The sequence below is a fragment of the Littorina saxatilis genome, linkage group LG12 (assembly GCF_037325665.1).
Source record: "Littorina saxatilis isolate snail1 linkage group LG12, US_GU_Lsax_2.0, whole genome shotgun sequence".
NCBI classification, from domain to species: Eukaryota; Metazoa; Mollusca; class Gastropoda; order Littorinimorpha; family Littorinidae; genus Littorina; species Littorina saxatilis.
This window is the reverse complement of record NC_090256.1, coordinates 16568205-16586990: the sequence shown is the minus strand read 5'-3', so window position 1 is coordinate 16586990 and position 18786 is coordinate 16568205. Positions and strand designations below refer to the sequence as shown.

The 18786-nt window shown below is 43.0% G+C and overlaps 1 protein-coding gene across 1 annotated transcript; it reads right to left on the bottom strand.

Annotated features, from left to right (window-relative positions):
* Nucleotides 1–3821: 3821 nt before the first annotated feature.
* On the bottom strand, nucleotides 3822–18527 carry LOC138981371 (glycine and methionine-rich protein-like). Its single transcript, XM_070354263.1, has 5 exons — nucleotides 18313–18527; nucleotides 16135–16287; nucleotides 12957–13034; nucleotides 6028–6120; nucleotides 3822–4578 (listed from the first exon to the last, which is right to left on the bottom strand). The coding sequence occupies exons 2-5, from the start codon at nucleotides 16244–16246 to the stop codon at nucleotides 4280–4282; spliced, it is 582 nt and encodes a 193-aa protein (XP_070210364.1). The 5' UTR covers nucleotides 16247–16287; nucleotides 18313–18527; the 3' UTR covers nucleotides 3822–4279.
* Nucleotides 18528–18786: the final 259 nt, after the last annotated feature.

Below are 18786 nucleotides of genomic sequence, written 5' to 3'. Positions count from 1 at the left end.
ATCAATGTTGAAGATGTATGACGATAGATATGCCCCAAAATGGGTTAAAATGACACTAATATGGGGGTAAAGTTTGTTACCTCAAATGGTAGATAATTCTGACAGTAGATTGCAAAAATGAAAGTTCTGCGGTTATTTCTCAGATTGTCTGACCCTGTCTTAAGCTATAACTGCATGAAAATACTATAATTTTTTTGGTTTGAAAACAGGATACTGGTGTCAAAAACTTGGCCCAATTTTGGGAAGGATTCAATCAATCAATCAATGAGGCTTATATCGCGCATATTCCGTGGGTACAGTTCTAGGCGCTCTGCAGTGATGCCGTGTGAGATGAAATTTTATACGGCCAGTAGATTGCAGCCATGTCGGCGCATATTTACCTTTCACGGCCTTATTCCAAGTCACACGGGTATGGTAGACAATTATTAACTGTGCCTAAGCAATTTTGCCAGGAAAGACCCTTTTGTCAATCGTGGGATCTTTAACGTGCACACCCAATGTAGTATACACGGGGGGTGGTTCGGACACCGAAGAGAGTCTGCACACAAAGTTGACTCTGTGAAATAAATTTCCGCCGAACCTGGGATTGAACTCGCGCTGACAGCGGCCAACTGAATACAAATCCAGCGCGCTACCAACTGAGCTATATCCCCGCCCCGGATTGCGTCACACCCAATCACAAACGTGTATGCGTCATGCGCGGCTGGGGGGTAAAGCTGTCAATGAAAAATCCTTTTCCAATTATTGTGCTGGAGGAACTCTACCAAATCAATAGAATGAGAACAGTTAAAGTGAAATCAAGGGCACGCCTTAGTTGCCACGATCACAGTGTCACAAATGTCACGACTGTTATGCTGTAAATATTTATGTAACGAACACAAATTCACTTGTGCGTTGATATTATACTGTTAACAGCATCAACAAAATTTATATTTAGCTTGTCAAGATTCTAACAGAAGCGGTCGATGGCAGGGAAGTTATTCTAGTTTTAAATCTGGAATCCATGCAATGAAAATGAAAATGTCATGTCATGGCCGTCATGGTTCACAGATAAAAAAGACATTGACATTTTCTCAAATGTTTGTGAAATTAGACTCTTGAAACTTCACACACCTCTAGCTCCTGACTATGTCCAAATGTGATACCAATCTGGTTGACCTTCGACTTTCAAGGTCATGTCCTCCTATGTGCATTCTAACATTTGAAAATAACAGTTGTAACTGCATTTCGTGTAAACAAGTTTAAACAAAACTTATGAAATATGTCTTTTTGGCAGCGCTTTTTTTTATGTGAGAAGAATTCTGGCTACAAAATGTTAGTATCTGTTTTTCTTTTCAGTTGTTGTTTTGAATTTTGTTTTGTTTTGAGAGATTTCAGCAGCGTGTCGATAAAATCAGCATGTGTGCATAAAGAGTGATCGGAAATGTGCAATATTTCACTGAACTGCTGTGCCATGTGTTTTAGAATAGACCTGTATCTAGCGTCAAGATGTGTACACATCTTCACAATTCCAAAACTGCTTGGACCTAAAGCAAGACGGAAACTTGTATACTGATGTTTGTTTCTTTGTTTGCTTATATTTTGCAAATTTTTACATATACATTTTTTTTCCTGTTGTCCATGTTTGCATTATATATATATTATTATATTTTTGGCGGGGGGGGGGGGGTTGTTAGGGGGGATATTACCTACAATGCAATATGACGCATATCGATTTCGTTTCCACCTGCTTCCTGCATAGTTTAAGCGTTTGCGGAATAAAAAAACAACTGGCTGTGGTAACTGCCATGATTTTTTTAAACTTTGTAATTGACAGAGTTACTTCCCATGTCATGAAAACTTCTTTTGTAGTTGGTACTTAATTTTTATATGCTTGAAACATAGTTGAGAGGAATATATATGTTCTCTTCTTTAAGTTTATGAGATGAACATTTCAAGTCTGACTAGAGTCAGTATGTTTCCCGTCACAGTATTGACATGGAGGATTGTATCTGATTTGTTTCGTTCACACTACTTTTTATGCTTTTTGCATGCTGTTGGTCTTACTCTTTAAACACACTATTCTTTTTTAACAATGTAACCAGACTCAACTACACTCGTTGAACAAAGGAGATCCATATCTGCGTGTCAAAACGTTTGGTTAGAGATCTGTCATTCATTTATTTTTTTCATCAATGCTCTTTGTTTTTCTAAAATGAATAATGATTGTGAAAAGGCTGACAGTTGTTGCTGTCAAAGTTTAATTGGAAAGGGGTGTTGTTGTTTCTGAGACGACTTCATTCTGTTCCTCTGTCTTCAGAGCACTGATCTCATGATCACGTAAGTGCTACTTAGCTTTTTTGTCTGTCGTTGTTTTCAAGCCTAGTCACGCAAGGATTAAAATGTTGCCACAATCATGCTGGTGTTTTATATCCATTTAACAATCATCAATGTGTTTTAATCTATCCTAAATTAGCAACAAGATGCCTTTTTGTTTCAGACCATTTCACAATCATCAATGTGTTTTAGTCCTAAATTAGCAACAAGATGCCTTTTTATTTGAGACACTATTTGCTGGTATGATTCTGTTGATGGATAACTATTGTTTTGGTTTTGTTTGTACTGTCCTCATTGAAGCATTAGCTCTGTTTATGAGAACTTTTGATATGTACATTTACAGTGCGCATGTCAGTATTTCATGCATCCAAGGTAACTTATTGTTGGGCATTTGGCCATTCAACTTTTTGGTATAAACAGAATGCTGCGTATTTTGAGTGAATTATTTTCAGTCTTCTCTCGTCAAAATGTTTGTCTGTTTGTCTTTGATGGTCTTTTTGTTTCTCTTTGATTCGTTTTCTCTTTCACAGTATTGTTTACTTTTACCATAGGTCTATGCTTTTACTTTCTCCCCCTCTCTTCTTATTTACTGTGTCTGTCTTTCTCTAACTCTGTGTGAGTGTGTGAGTGTGTGTGCCTCTGTCTGTCTGTCTGTCTGTCTGTCTGTCTGTCTGTCTGTCTGTCTCTCTCTCTCTCTCTCTCTCTCTCTCTCTCTCTCTCTCTATGTCTCTCTCTCTCTCTCTATGTCTCTCTCTCTCTCTCTCTCTCTCTCTCTCTCTCTCTCTCTCTCTCTCTCTCTCTCTCTCTCTCTCTCTCTCTCTCTCTCTCTCTCTCTCTGTGCCTCACTCCATCTGTCCGTCTTGGCCTTTGTCTTGTTGCTATGAAGGAAATACCCCCGCGGGTTAGGGGGAAGAATTTACCCGATGCTCCCAAGCATGTCGTAAGAGGCGACTAACGGATTCTGTTTCTCCTTTTACCCTTGTTAAGTGTTTCTTGTATAGAATATAGTCAATGTTTGTAAAGATTTTAGTCAAGCAGTATGTAAGAAATGTTAAGTCCTTTGTACTGGAAACTTGCATTCTCCCAATAAGGTCATATTGTACTACGTTGCAAGCCCCTCGAGCAATTTTTTGATTAGTGCTTTTGTGAACAAGAAACAATTAACAAGTGGCTCTATCCCATCTCCCCCCTTTCCCCGTCGCGATATAACCTTGAACGGTTGAAAACGACGTTAAACACCAAATAAAGAAAGATGAAGGAAATGGAAGAGGCAGAGAGGCAGGTCGGTCGTACCGCTCTGTTCTTTGCAGTTTACAATCCTCACGGTATCTGTGTTTCTCACTCCCTCTATAGAAATTATCATGTTGCTACACACACACACACACACACACATGCACACATGCACACATACATACACACACACACACGTACATACACGCACACACACACACAAACACACACACACACAAACACATGCACTCACAAACTGTGTCACGCACTACTGCTATAGCGCATACGTGTAATCAACCACAAGAACATGGGAATCTTTCAAAAAAGCTTTCTCCATTTTCTGTCTATGTCATTCATTTCTCAACACTTTTGCTGCCGTCTCTTAAATGTTTCAAAGATTCTCTCGCACTTTTTATCCTGTAAAAACATTCTCCGAACACATTAAGATGTCGTTAAGCAAGAACCAGGGAGGAATGGGGGGGGGGGGCACAGTGCACCCTTTTTCCTGCACAGCTGTGTATCAGAGTGCACCCGTTAGGGCCAACAGAACCATTCGCGATATGCAGACCAACCACACCCGGCAGCTGACCCACCATGTTTGAGCAGGAACAACTAGTACAACGAAAGCTTCAAGGCCAAGGCTGAGCTCTTCCCCAACGTGGCAAAAGGTCAAAGGTTCTCAGATGTTATGTGTGTCGTGGCGAGCCCCATGTGCAGAAAATAGCTGCCAGTCTTACATTGGTCCCAGAGGACCCGCCACGTTGCCTATCCCCAGTGAAGACAATGGTCCGCCTCCTAAACCCACGTTTCCACCCATACCTCCGCCCATGCCGCCCATGCCGCCGCCCATACCTCCGCCCATACCGCCGCCAATACCGCCCATACCTCCGCTAATACCGCCCATACCTCCGCCCATACCATCGCCCCTGTTTCTCATGCTGATGATGATGAACGGTAGGATTTGCATCAAGCGGTCACTGCCACTGTTCATCACCAGCAGGGGGAGGAGTGACCGCGTCATCTGGGGGTTGCCTGCAACAGCGTGCCAGTCTGTCTCTTAGTCTGCCTGCCTCATCTTTCGGCGTGTGTGTTGGTGTGCTTTTGTGTGGGTGTGTTACCACTAGACAGACACACAGAGAAACACACACACACACACACACACTCACTCACACACTCACACACTCACTCACACACTCACTCACACACTTATACACACACACACACACACACACACACACACACACACACACACACACACACCCATAATGAAGACATAATAACATACCAAGAGAAAATCGTTTATGTAATAAATGTAACGTTATTGAAGATGAAATTCACTTCCTAGACGGATGTCAAAAGTTCACTGAACTGCGAAATGATTTTATAAAGGATCTATCAAATATAGATATAAAGTATTCCAACAATAAACCTAGTGAAGTATTTTGCGAAGACAGAATACAAATTCGTCTTGGAAAGTTTATTTCAGATTGTTTTAATCGCTCTTTGTGTCAATAACCAATTTGGTTCCGACAATAAAATATATTCTATTCTATTCTATTCTATTCTATTCTATTCTATTCTATTCTATTCACACACACACACACACACACACACACACACACACACACACACACACACACACACAAAGAGAAGAACACTGGAGTCATCCTGTAAGAATCACTTTCATTCCTTTCCTTCAACTAACATTCGTCAAAACATTCCGTTCATCTTGAAATGTTGGCCAAGGCAGGATTTTCATTTGCTCATCATCCGAATATAAACAATTTTCTGTGCCTTAAATACAAAAATCTTCTGTGCACAAACACACTTCCATCACGTCTTTCGAGCACCCATGAATTTGCCCAAAACAGCTTTGAAGCACTGTTGCACTTCTTCGGGGTACTAAGGTCTAGTTCTGTTTCAAGCAACAGTGATTCAAAGCTCTCATTATGTTTCAAGCACCATATGTACGGTACTTTAATTGTGTTTTAAGCAATATTTCTACAAAACTATAGTTTTGTTTTACGCACCATTTTTGTGAAACTATACTTCTGTTTCAACAGTTTCAAGCACCAGTTCTCGTGAAGTCTCGTTTTGTTTCAAGCACCAATCAGTTTTCTTGTCTTGAGCTCTCGTTTTGTTTCAAGCACCAGTTCTCGTGAATTCTCGTTTTGTTTCAAGCACCACGCAAGGACAAACAAAGTGAAACCATGGCGACAGTCGAAACTAACGAGCTGCGCCATGACAGTCAAAGCAGAAGCAGTCCGACTCCATTCCTAACCCCTCAAGGTGAAGGTCGCGCCTCGGTGGGATCCAGCACTCTGATGTCCATGGAAGGTGTTCCTTTCTAACTCCTGTCGGGCCTCGCGAAGACTGCATTCTACTTCTTTTTCTTTTACATGCCGCCTAGAGCTGCACTCATGCCGAGTCCGCCCATGCCTCCCATACCCATGCCGCCCATGCCGCCCATGCCTCCCATACCTCTCATCATCATCATAGGCAGCATGCGCATCATGCGGTCGCTTCCGCTGCCCATCATTAGCAGAGGTAGCAGCTGCTGCATCTGAGGGTTACCTGCAACAGCGCGTTAGTTCATCTGTGTCAGTCCATCTGTGTTAGTTCATCTGTGTTAGTTCATCTGTGTTAGTTCATCTGTGTTAGTTCATCTGTGTTTGTTTATCTGTGTAAGTTCATCTGTGTTTGTTTATCTGTGTAAGTTCATCTGTGTTAGTTCATCTGTGTTTGTTCATCTGTGTAAGTTAATCTGTGTTAGCTCATCGGTGTTAGTTCATCTTTGATAGTTCATCTTTGATAGTTCATCTTTGATAGTTCATCTGTGTTTGTTCATCCTACATGTAGGGGAAGGTTGCCGCCTAATAGGGACCACCTCCAGTTCTGACAAACTAACGGTGCTAGAGCGCTCAAAATAATTTCATTCGCTGTATTCACCCTCTCTGGATAATTTGCACATGTCAAAACCGTTGCAAAAACACAAACCTCAAAACCGTTAGTTTTTTTTCTTCTCTTTTGTGCGCTTTTGGCGGCGTTCAATCTAAATTTGACGCTTAAACGGACTCGTTTCTGTCCACAGCCGAAGCTGTTATCACACAAAACATGCTTTATATGACAGCTAAGAATGTATTTGTTACATTTCAGCATTGTTGACCGACCCCGAGTTTCTCCTGCAAACAAAAACCAATAGCAAAATCTCAAAGTTTGTGTGTGTCTTCTAATATGGACCATCTTCAACAAATATAAGAAAACAAACGCTGGTTTCATTAATTCATTAAGAAGCTTGCTGAAAATAACCTATAACTAGCCTTCGAGCTTTCAAAAAAAATAGTCTTCTTTTCGTGGAAGTTAATAACTTTTTTATGTTCTCTCTGTTTTTGATAAGTTTCTCAGTTTAGTTTCCTGTTGTGCTTCAAATGATGTTCTCATCAAACCGAAACAGATAAATCTAAAGCATGAATTAGTCTGACTTGCACACTAAGTTGTATCATGATATTTTGAAATATAGGGGGCTTTTTACAGTGCTTCGTGATGGCCTCTTCACTGGTCCATATTAGGCGCCCAGGCTCCTAATATGGACCATTTGTGATTTTTTCTGTATTTCATTTTTGCTGAAAGGTTATCAAAGGTTATTCGCTCTAATTAGGTCTAACAGTTAACTAATGAGAATAGGACTATCAAACACAAATGAAACTTCTTCGCAAATAACAAGCTAGTTACGTATATACAAGAAACAAAAAGTGGTCCATATTAGGCAACCTTCCCCTAGTTCATCTGTGTTAGTTCATCCCAGTAAATTCATCTGTGTTCAGTTATGTACCCGTGTGTGTATGTTTGGTTTTGATAATCTGCTATTTTGGAAAATATGAAATGCAAATGGCGGCCATGATGAATACTTTGCTGATATATACTTCCTCTTGCATATAATCAAAACCAAACACAACTTTGCAACTGTTACGTACGAAGAGAAAATCAATCAAATCGACTCTTGGCCCATAACAAGTCTTTCGGATGAGACGAAAAACCGAGATCCCTTCGTGTACACTACAGTGATTGGGGTGTGCACGTTAAAGATCCCACGATTGACAAAAGGGTCTTTCCTGGCAAAATTGTATAGGCATAGATAAAAATGTCCACCAAAATACCCGTGTGACTTGGAATAATAGGCCGTGAAAAGTAGGATATGCGCCGAAATGGCTGCGATCTGCTGGCCGATGTGAATGCGTGATGTATTGTGCAAAAATATTCCATCTCACACGGCATAAATAAATCCCTGCGCCTTGAATATGTGCGCGATATAAATTGCATAAAATTAAAATAAAATAATTTTTTTTTTAAATCCCTGCGCTTAGAACTGTACCCACGGAATACGCGCGATATAAAGCCTCATATTGATTGATTGATAACAGGTTGTTTGATTTAGCTATGTTGCGTAGTTGCTGCGTTGTGCTGATGCAAGTGTCAATCGGATGAGCGGTCGAAAAGGTTTTTGTGTCAATGTTGAGAGGCACAATTACAACAAGCTCTGTATTTAAGCAACATCTCGGTGAATTGTTTTGGCATTTTCGAGTTTTTTTATTTTTTTTATCCTACATACGATACGTACTTCAGGTAAAATATCGGATTACTACATTTTTTTCCTCCAGATGTCATGTTATCTTCCGGGGGGGGGGGGGGGGAGGGGGTTAAAACCCTTCATAGCTTTATGGAGTATTATTACCAATTCAGTGTCCCATATGGCTTTTTGACCAATCAGGACGGATTCCAGGTGACCCTCTAAATGTTATAACGTTCAGGCAGGGACCCTTTTTGTTTATCAAGCTAAAAACTAACATGACAAAGTAAAAATTTAAATCAACAATATCAGCGTGATTTATTCTACAGAATGACACTTCAAATGCTGTCAGATAATACTCTCTTTATCTAAACAAAAAACAAAAAAACCAAAAAGCGAGTTTTGTCGATGGGTGCTTTACGGAACAGCAAGGCACCGCCCATCCTCTGAGTGTGCAATGCCGACCCGCTCACTTGAAATCTAAATTATCTAAGTTCGGAAAAATCAAGTGAAATTGCGTCACTCGCTTTACGTCAAATGTATCTTTACGTCATTTTCCATCTGCCTGGATTCGGTTCTAAATCTGTCGCTCTCTGTTCAACAAGAAAAAGCGAAGCAACCAAAAAGCATGTTCAACATGGTTTATCTTGTGAGATTGTTGTGTGTCAAACGCATTTGACCTGTGAATATTCATCACGTCAGGTGTGTTACTCTGATTGGCTGACCCAAACGATATCAACATTCGCCTAAAAGGCTCATGCTTGATATCTTTTTTCTCGACATGTGTGTTATCATTTGCTAACAGTCAGCATATTAGAAATAACTCATACTGTTGCATCCAAACAAATCATGACTTCAAATGCATACGGCAAAAGGATTCATACAAATACTGCTGAAATCTCCTTTCCTTTGGAGTATGGCCACGGGCTACAATGATCTCGTCCTGTGTTCTGGCTTGACATTACCCTGCACTACAATGATCTCGTCCTGTGTCTTGGCTTGACATTACCTTGCGCGACAATGATCTCGTCCTGTAAACAGGCTTGACATTACCTTGCGCTACAATGATCTCGTCCTGTGTTCTGGCTTGACATTACCTTGCACTACAATGATCTCGTCCTGTAAACAGGCTTGACATTACCTTGCGTTACAACGATCTCGTCTTGTGTCCTAGCTTGACATTACCTTGCACTACAATGATCTCGTCCTGTAAACAGGCTTGACATTACCTTGCGCTACAATGATCTCGTCTTGTGTCCTAGCTTGACATTACCTTGCACTACAATGATCTCGTCCTGTAAACAGGCTTGACATTACCTTGCGCTACAATGATCTCGTCCTGTGTCCTGGCTTGACATTACCTTGCACTACAATGATCTCGTCCTGTGTCCTAGCTTGACATTACCTTGCACTACAATGATCTCGTCCTGTGTCTTGGCTTGACATTACCTTGCGCGACAATGATCTCGTCCTGTAAACAGGCTTGACATTACCTTGCGCTACAATGATCTCGTCCTGTGTTCTGGCTTGACATTACCTTGCACTACAATGATCTCGTCCTGTAAACAGGCTTGACATTACCTTGCGTTACAACGATCTCGTCTTGTGTCCTAGCTTGACATTACCTTGCACTACAATGATCTCGTCCTGTAAACAGGCTTGACATTACCTTGCGCTACAATGATCTCGTCTTGTGTCCTAGCTTGACATTACCTTGCACTACAATGATCTCGTCCTGTGTTCTGGCTTAACATTACCTTGCGCTACAGCGGTGCCCAGCAGGGCCGGACTAGGCGAAGAGGAGGGGGGGGTTGCCAGTGGTGGGCCAGGGGGATGTCCCCCCTGGCGGCAGGGGCGGATCAGTTCATTTTATGACTGGTTTTTTTCAAAAGTATATTGTGAAGATATGGGTGTGAAGGCGTGAAGCGCCGAGCCGACCGCGCGAAGCGCCCAGCTTGCTAGGGGGGTCCGGGGGCATGCCCCCCCGGAAAATTTTGAAAAAAAGGATGCAAAATGGTGCAATCTGGTGCATTCTGAGGATGATCATTACCAGTTTCAGGCAGCGGATTTTGTCACTGATTAATACCCCAAAAATTGAAACTCAATGTAAAATAAAGAAATGCATACCTCATTCAATATTTTTATTTTTTGGCTGGGGGGGGGGTCCGGAAACCCTAGAACCCACCCCCCCACCCCCCCCCCACGTTGTGGGGGTCAGGGGGCGAAGCCCCCTGAAGCTGACGGGTAGGTCATATTCTGAGATAGGAAAATGGTCGCTCCTTGCATGAAACGGCATAAAATAAGCAATAATAAAAAAAAAATTAAATAAGTAAGGTACATGTTTAGGCTAGGGGGGGGGGGGGTTGCGCAACCCCCATAACCCCCCCGGTAGTCCGGCCCTGCCCAGTCATGCGTTACCGCAGCGTGTTTTGAGAGGCACCGTAAATCTAAACATTTAAGCGTTTACATGACTAGTACATTTACACTAATGGTCACACTGAAATACTTGTGTGTGTGTGCGTGTGTGTATGTGTGTGTGTGTGTGTGTGTGTGTATGTGTGCGTGCGGGCGGGCGGGCGTGCGTGCGTTCGTGCATGCGTGCTTGCGTGCGTGCGTACGTGTCTGTCTGTCTGTCTGTCTGTCTGTCTTTATCTCTGTATCTGTGTTTGTGTCTGTGCTTGTCTGTGTCTCTGCGTGCGTCTATCGTATATAGCTATTATAAACACAAGCAAACAGTCTATGGCTGTTTGATCTGTCTGGCTGCGTATTGTGTAAATGCAGGCGGCAGATGTTGCTCCCCTTTCTCCCAGGCGGAAGTGACTGATGATGGGGCGGAGGGTATGGGTGGTCGGACGTCTCAGTCAAACCAAAATGCTGACAAATGGCTCTTGGACCAAGGCCTTTTTATGTCTGTAGGCCCCTATATTGTCATGGTTTTTGTTGACCTTTTCATATGTTGATAAGAGTTTCCAGCAACAAAACTCCCTGTATTTTTCCGTGAACATTTTTTCTTCTTCTTTCTTGTCTGTCGTTCTTTAAGAGCCTGGGAGGTTGGATGGGGGGTGGGGGTGGGGGGGGGGGGGAATGTCTCACAGATGTTTAAACTTCTCTTGCCAATTATTATTTAGTCTCGACAGTTACCAGCACTGATACGCTTTGTGCTATATGTCAAAACTTGGTTTTTGTTTTTGTTTTTTGTTTCTACTGCACAGTTGTTTGCAATTTTGTGTCTTTAGATATCCATGAACTTCAAACAAAAAATCGTTTCTTTTGAAGTTTATTTTTAATTTATTCCAATGTTGGTTTCTGATCTTGTTACGTTCATGCTAGTAACACAGAATAGCATACTGGACGTCCACTGAAAGACTGTAACATTTGTTGTACTAAATGTACTGAAAGACTGTGACATTTGTTGTACTAAATGCTCTTAAAGACTGTGACATTTGTTGTACTAAATGCTCTTAAAGACTGACATTTGTTGTACTGACTAAATGTTCTTAAGGACTGTGACATTTGTTGTACTAAATGCACTGAAAGACTGTGACATTTGTTGTACTAAATGCACTGAAAGACTGACTTTTGTTGTACTAAATGCTCTTAAAGACTGTGACATTTGTTAAACTAAATGCACTGAAAGACTGTGACATTTGTTGTACTAAATGCACTGAAAGACTGACTTTTGTTGTACTAAATGCTCTTAAAGACTGTGACATTTGTTGAACTAAATGCACTGAAATACTTTGACTTTTGTTGTACTAAATGCACGCTGCAGACGAACGAGCGCGGACATACATATATGCAAGCGACGTGGAGATGGTGACATACACGCATACACGCACACACAAACACACACGCATACCCGGGCTCACACATCCACACACACATTCACACATACACACATACACACACACACACACACACACACACACGTGCATGCAGGCGACTTGGAGATGACACACGCATACATTACACACACACACACACACGCATTCAATTACACGCACGATTTCACACACACACACAAACACACACACAGACACACACACACACTCACACACACACATACACACACACACATACACACACACTCAATCACACACACCCACACACATCCACACACACACACACACACACACTCACATACACACACACACACACTCACATACACACACGAACGCACGCATCTCCTGTAGTTACACTCACTCATACTCGCACATGTCACACACGCACACACAGAAAAAGCAAAACAAGTAAAGCTTCTTGCAAAAACTCCTGTTTCTGTCTTTCTTTTTTTAATTGTTTTTCAGTGTGTAATCAGAACTGGAAACAGCCTTGGGGACAAGGAACTGCTGCGAGCTTCACCTTCTAGGACACCGGGGGGAGGGGCGGGATGGGGGCACACAATGCACACTTTGTGTCGAGCTACACTTCTTGGGGAAGCCGCACAGGGAGAGCCCGGGCCCTAAAGGACCATTCTGAACCCGTCACAAGCACGAAGGCCCCAGTAGGGTGCAGGTTGATCCCCTCAGGGCCCGTTCACGTCACTGGGAGGCCCCTGTTGAGACCATGTCCGCGTTTTACATGGCGCCCATCCCTCCTGCACTGCCCATACCGCCGCCCATGCCGCCCATACCGCCGCCCATACCGCCCATACCGCCGCCCATGCCGCCCATACCGCCGCCCATGCCGCCCATACCGCCGCCCATACCGCCCATGCCGCCCATACCGCCGCCCATACCGCCCCCTCCGCCCATCATCATGAGCGGCAACATGCGCATCATTCTGTCACTGCCGCCGCCCATCATCATCATGGGGAGCATCATCTGCATCAACCCGGGGTTACCTCCGCCCATCATCATCATCATCATCATCATGCCCATGTTGTCGTTGCCACCTCCCATCATCATCATTGGCAGCAGGCCTGCAACAAGCCCAGACAAAGCGGGTTAGCGCTCAGTCGTTGTACCGCTATTCCCAGCAGCAGCAGCAGCAGCGGCGCACGCAGAAACAACAAGTCGCGTAAGGCGAAATTACTACATTTAGTCAAGCTGTGGAACTCACAGAATGAAACTGAACGCACTGCATTTTTTCACAATGACCGTAGTCCGCCGCTTGTGCAAAACGGAGTGAAACTGACGAGCCTGTTCGGCGCGGTAGTGGTTTCGCTGTGCTGCATAGCACGCTTTTCTGTACCTCTCTGCGTTTTAACTTTCTGAGCGTGTTTTTAATCCAAACATATCATATATATATGTTTTTGGAATCAGGAACCGACAAGGAATAAGATGAAATTGTTTTTAAATCGATTTCGGAAATTTAATTTTGATCATAATTTTTATATTTTTAATTTTCAGAGCTTGTTTTTAATCCAAATATAACATATTTATATGTTTTTGGAATCAGGAAATGATGTAGAATAAGATGAACGTAAATTTGGATCGTTTTATATAAAAAAAATTATTACAATTTTTAGATTTTTAATGACCAAAGTCATTAATTAATTTTTAAGCCACGAAGCTGAAATGCAATATCGAAGTCCGGCCTTCGTCGAAGATTGCTTTACAAATATTTCAATCAATTGTCACTGTAAGGCTGTTTTATAACTCTACACGCTTTGTTTTACTGTCACTGTAAGGCTGTTTTATAACTCTAAACGCTTTGTTTTACTGTCACTGTAAGGCTGTTTTATAACTCTACACGCTTTGTTTTACTGTCACTGTAAGGCTGTTTTATAACTCTATACGCTTTGTTTTACTGTCAATGCCGACATTTGACTACGCGCTTGCTTTGCAGTCTTTAAGACTAAACGTGCTTGCTTTTCAGTTATTATTAGGCAGTTTCAAATGACTACGCGCTTGCTTTGCCGTCAATGTTTGACAGTTTCAAATGAGTAGGCCCTTGCTTGAGCGTCAACTTTCTTTGAACGCTTAGTGCAGTCTTTTGCACAAGCAGACAACGCAGCGCTTTTTTTTTCGGAGACACATGTCGTGTCATTCATCATTGTGTAGCATGAATCGCTGACATAGCGCTGATACGACCCATGCACATGTCGTGACATTCATCATTGTGTAGCATGAATCGCTGACATAGCGCTGATACGACACATGTGTCATTCATTATTGTGTAGCATGAATCGCTGACATCGCGCTGATACGACACATGTCGTGTCATTCATCATTGTGTAGCATGAATCGCTGACATAGCGCTGATACGACACATGTCGTGTCATTCATCATTGTGTAGCATGAATCGCTGACATAGCGCTGATACGACACATGTCGTGTCATTCATTATTGTGTAGCATGAATCGCTGACATAGCGCTGATACGACACATGTGTCATTCATTATTGTGTAGCATGAATCGCTGACATAGCGCTGATACGACACATGTCGTGTCATTCATCATTGTGTAGCATGAATCGCTGACATAGCGCTGATACGACACATGTGTCATTCATCATTGTGTAGCATGAATCGCTGACATAGCGCTGATACGACACATGTGTCATTCATCATTGTGTAGCATGAATCGCTGACATAGCGCTGATACGACACATGTCGTGACATTCATCATTGTGTAGCATGAATCGCTGACATAGCGCTGATACGACACATGTCGTGACATTCATCATTGTGTAGCATGAATCGCTGACATGCGCTGATATGACACATGTGTCATTCATCATTGTGTAGCATGAATCGCTGACATAGCGCTGATACGACACATGTGTCATTCATCATTGTGTAGCATGAATCGCTGACATAGCGCTGATACGACACATGTCGTGACATTCATCATTGTGTAGCATGAATCGCTGACATAGCGCTGATACGACACATGTCGTGACATTCATTATTGTGTAGCATGAATCGCTGACATAGCGCTGATACGACACATGTCGTGACATTCATCATTGTGTAGCATGAATCGCTGACATAGCGCTGATACGACACATGTGTCATTCATCATTGTGTAGCATGAATCGCTGACATAGCGCTGATACGACACCTGTGTCATTCATCATTGTGTAGCATGAATCGCTGACATAGCGCTGATACGACACATGTCGTGTCATTCATTATTGTGTTGCATGAATCGCTGACATCGCGCTGATACGACACATGTCGTGACATTCATCATTGTGTAGCATGAATCGCTGACATCGCGCTGATACGACACATGTCGTGACATTCATTATTGTGTAGCATGAATAGAACACATAGCACTGATACGCATCACTGCGTGGTCTGCAACTCAGCATGTCAGATTTCTTTTCTTCGTGTTCTGACCTGAAAAGACACACTCCGGACATAACTCTGTCGGGTTTGTGTTGGTTGTGAAAGAGTGAATGCTCTTGCTTTTAGTGAGGCAAACTTTCTACACGTGCTCCTTGCCTACGTAATTCAGACACACCCCTCGTTTGTGACTGACCCATAATTGCACGGGAAAGTTTGACTCAGTAAAAGAAAGAGTATTCGCCCTTTAACAACCCACACAAACCCGACAGAGTTATTTCCCCGCATTGTCTGTTGTCACATGTCTTCTACGCACGGATGCCATCAAAAGACAAACATGACTGACCGACACACAGGCAGACAAACACGCACAGATAACAGAATAACAGACTGACCGACACTCAAGCAGACAAAGGCGCACAGATAACAGAATAACAGACTGACCGACACACAGGCAGACAGACACGCACAGATAACAGAATAGCAGACTGACCAACAAACAGGCTGACAATCACGCACAATTAACAGACTGACAGACACACAGGCAGACAAACACGCACAGATAACAGAATAGCAGACTGACCGACACACAGGCAGACAGACACGCACAGATAACAGAATAACAGACTGACCGACACACAGGCAAACAGACACGCACAGATAACAGAATAGCAGACTGACCGACAAGCGGGCGGACAGACACGCACCGATAACAGAATAGCAGACTGACCGACAAGCGGGCGGACAGACACGCGAACACACAGATATAAGACAAAGCTTGACTTACTTCCCATGCCGCCTCCGGCACCCCCAGCAGCTCCTCCTCCCATGCCGCCGAACTGAGCGACGGCCGAAGTGGCGAGCATGCCACAGATGACGAGAACTACGAATGTCTTCATCTTGATGAGTTGGAGAGAGAGAGAGACAAGTCGTCTGCTGCCTGCAACAAGGTTCAATGACACAGCGTCCTCATCAATTTCACTCAACATCAATTTATTAACCATGTTTTATTTCCTTCATTTACTTATTTTGTCACCCACTTAGTTTATATTCTATCTTATTTATTTATTTATTCCCTAATGAATCTATTCATTATTTATTCACTGATATATTAATCTATTCATTCATCGGATTTTATTCCCACGATCAAGAAGTGCTTTGTTTGTGAATTCATTGGAATGTCGGCAAAAACAAGTGGACATATTTTAACGCGCGGCAATATTAAATATGAATGCAATCAATGACGTACATCAGGCACGACAGATTAGAGCTACACCAGTAAGTAATAGACTTGAGGGGGAAAATAAAATAAAACTGGAAGCCAATTGTGTCCACTAAGACAGAGCCAGGAACAATGGTGACTAATTCAATGTGCAGTCCTGTTGACTAAATACGTCACACGTTCGAGCTCACCCTCGCTTCTAATGTCTCGAGACGTTCTTTAAAACAAGAGAAAGAAACAAATGTTAACACTACAAATGTCTTCTTAGCAGACTGACTTATACCCTATCACAAAAAGCTTTCACCAAAGAAGAAGAAAAGAAAAATACGAGTTGCATTAATCTTGTCGACAATTGGCTTCACACCACGAACTTCTTCTTGGTATAATGATTTGTACACTGTCACAAAAAGCTTTAAACCATAAAGAAGAAAAAAGATGTTTAACACCACAAATGTTTTCTTAGCAGAATCCCTCGGACACAAAATTAATAGGCACAGGACGCAGCTTTTGATCCAACACAAGTACTTCAGCACTCACACTCTAGTGACGTTTCAAGTTGTGGACACTTTTTGTTCTAAGATGCAGTGTAGGTGGCCAGCCATCCCTTGGCGCCAGTCAAACCGTTGACATTTATTCTGTACAGTGTCTGTAGCAGGATGCAGGCTAACCTCTCTGAACTTGACAAATGCCTGTCCTCTTGGCCTAAAATCTCTTGCGCCCCTACTAGGCGACAATCCGGTGAGTATCTACCGAGACTGAATCCGTAATCAATCAATCAATCAATGAGTCTTATATCGCGCATATTCCGTGGGTACAGTTCTAGGCGCTCTGCAGTGATGCCGTGTGAGATGAAATTTTATACGGCCAGTAGATTGCAGCCATTTCGGCGCATATTTACCTTTCACGGCCTATTATTCCAAGTCACACGGGTATAGGTAGACAATTATTAACTGTGCCTAAGCAATTTTGCCAGGAAAGACCCTTTTGTCAATCGTGGGATCTTTAACGTGCACACCCAATGTAGTGTACACGGGGGGAGGTTCGGACACCGAAGAGAGTCTGCACACAAAGTTGACTCTGTGAAATAAATTTCCGCCGAACCTGGGATCGAACTCACGCTGACAGCGGCCAACTGAATACAAATCCAGCGCGCTACCAACTGAGCTATATCCCCGCCCCCCCCCCCCCCACCCCCCCCCCCCCCCCCACCGTAATGGTCTCGACTGACGGTCCACTGTGATTGTATTCTCCCCTGATGAAAACGGGTCAGTGAGTTTGGAAATATTTAGGCCTTATTTGTACGTGTGTGTTTCTTTTAGTTTTAGATTTTTTTTCCTGTTCTTTCCTTTTCTTCATTTTGTCATGCACCAACAGGGTGGATTTTTTTTAAACGAGAGTCATAATAAAAGTTGCCTAAATTGTCATAACACGGCTTATCCCAGACAACAACAAAAGACACAAACCTCCCCCAAAATGTCAATCAGAAAATATTCACTGTCCAATGAACGTGCAGAGAAAATCATTAGACTGCACTCCGATTGCACACAGAACAAGCAGTAACTAGCGAAATCCAGTGGAAGAGACACAAGCCAATGGTCCGAACGAGCAATAACTATTGAAATCCAATGGAAAAAGATCCAAGCAAATGGTACTCACTGATTTATACGATGACCCTAAAAACTACACACACTGAGAAATAACTATTGAAAGCCAAGGGAAAAGACCCAAGCAAAGAGTACTCACCTTTAAAAGAACTGACACAATAAGACCTGGAACTGCAGAAGAAGAAGACGAGATGACGATTGTAGTTGCCGAGGACACAGGTCCTAGCGTTTTATAGGCAGGATGTAACAAGACTTGGTGACGCCACATGACCAGGAGGGCGTTGTCAGGGCGTAGAGTCTTTCCGTGATGCCTCCAAACTCCCTCCTCCGACAGACGGACAGGTGGCCATTGTCCGCCCCTCGCCTGCATAACCGTCTTCCCCTTAATTATCTCTCATCCTCCAGTGACGTTTAGCTGGCGTGACCTCGTCATGAAACTCTAGCTCTTGCGGGCAGCTCAGGATTTGCACAAGCCCGAGGAAGCAACACTATCGCTCCGGTACTCATTTCTTCTCATCTCTGTACCTCCCAACCCCTCCTTACTTACTCCCCCCCCCCCCCCCATCCCCCAACCGTGCTGTTTCCGACAAGGAGCCGGTGCAGTAACCCCTCC

Coding starts and splice junctions, on each gene's coding strand:
- LOC138981371 (XM_070354263.1), bottom strand. CDS start 16,246: ATGAAGACATTCGTAGTTCTCGTCATCTGTGGCATGCTCGCCACTTCG. Junction 13,035..16,134: donor TGCCGGAGGCGGCATGGGAA/GTAAGTCAAGCT, acceptor GGCTTGTTGCAG/GCCTGCTGCCAATGATGATG. Junction 4,579..6,027: donor GCCTATGATGATGATGAGAG/GTATGGGAGGCA, acceptor ACGCTGTTGCAG/GCAACCCCCAGATGACGCGG.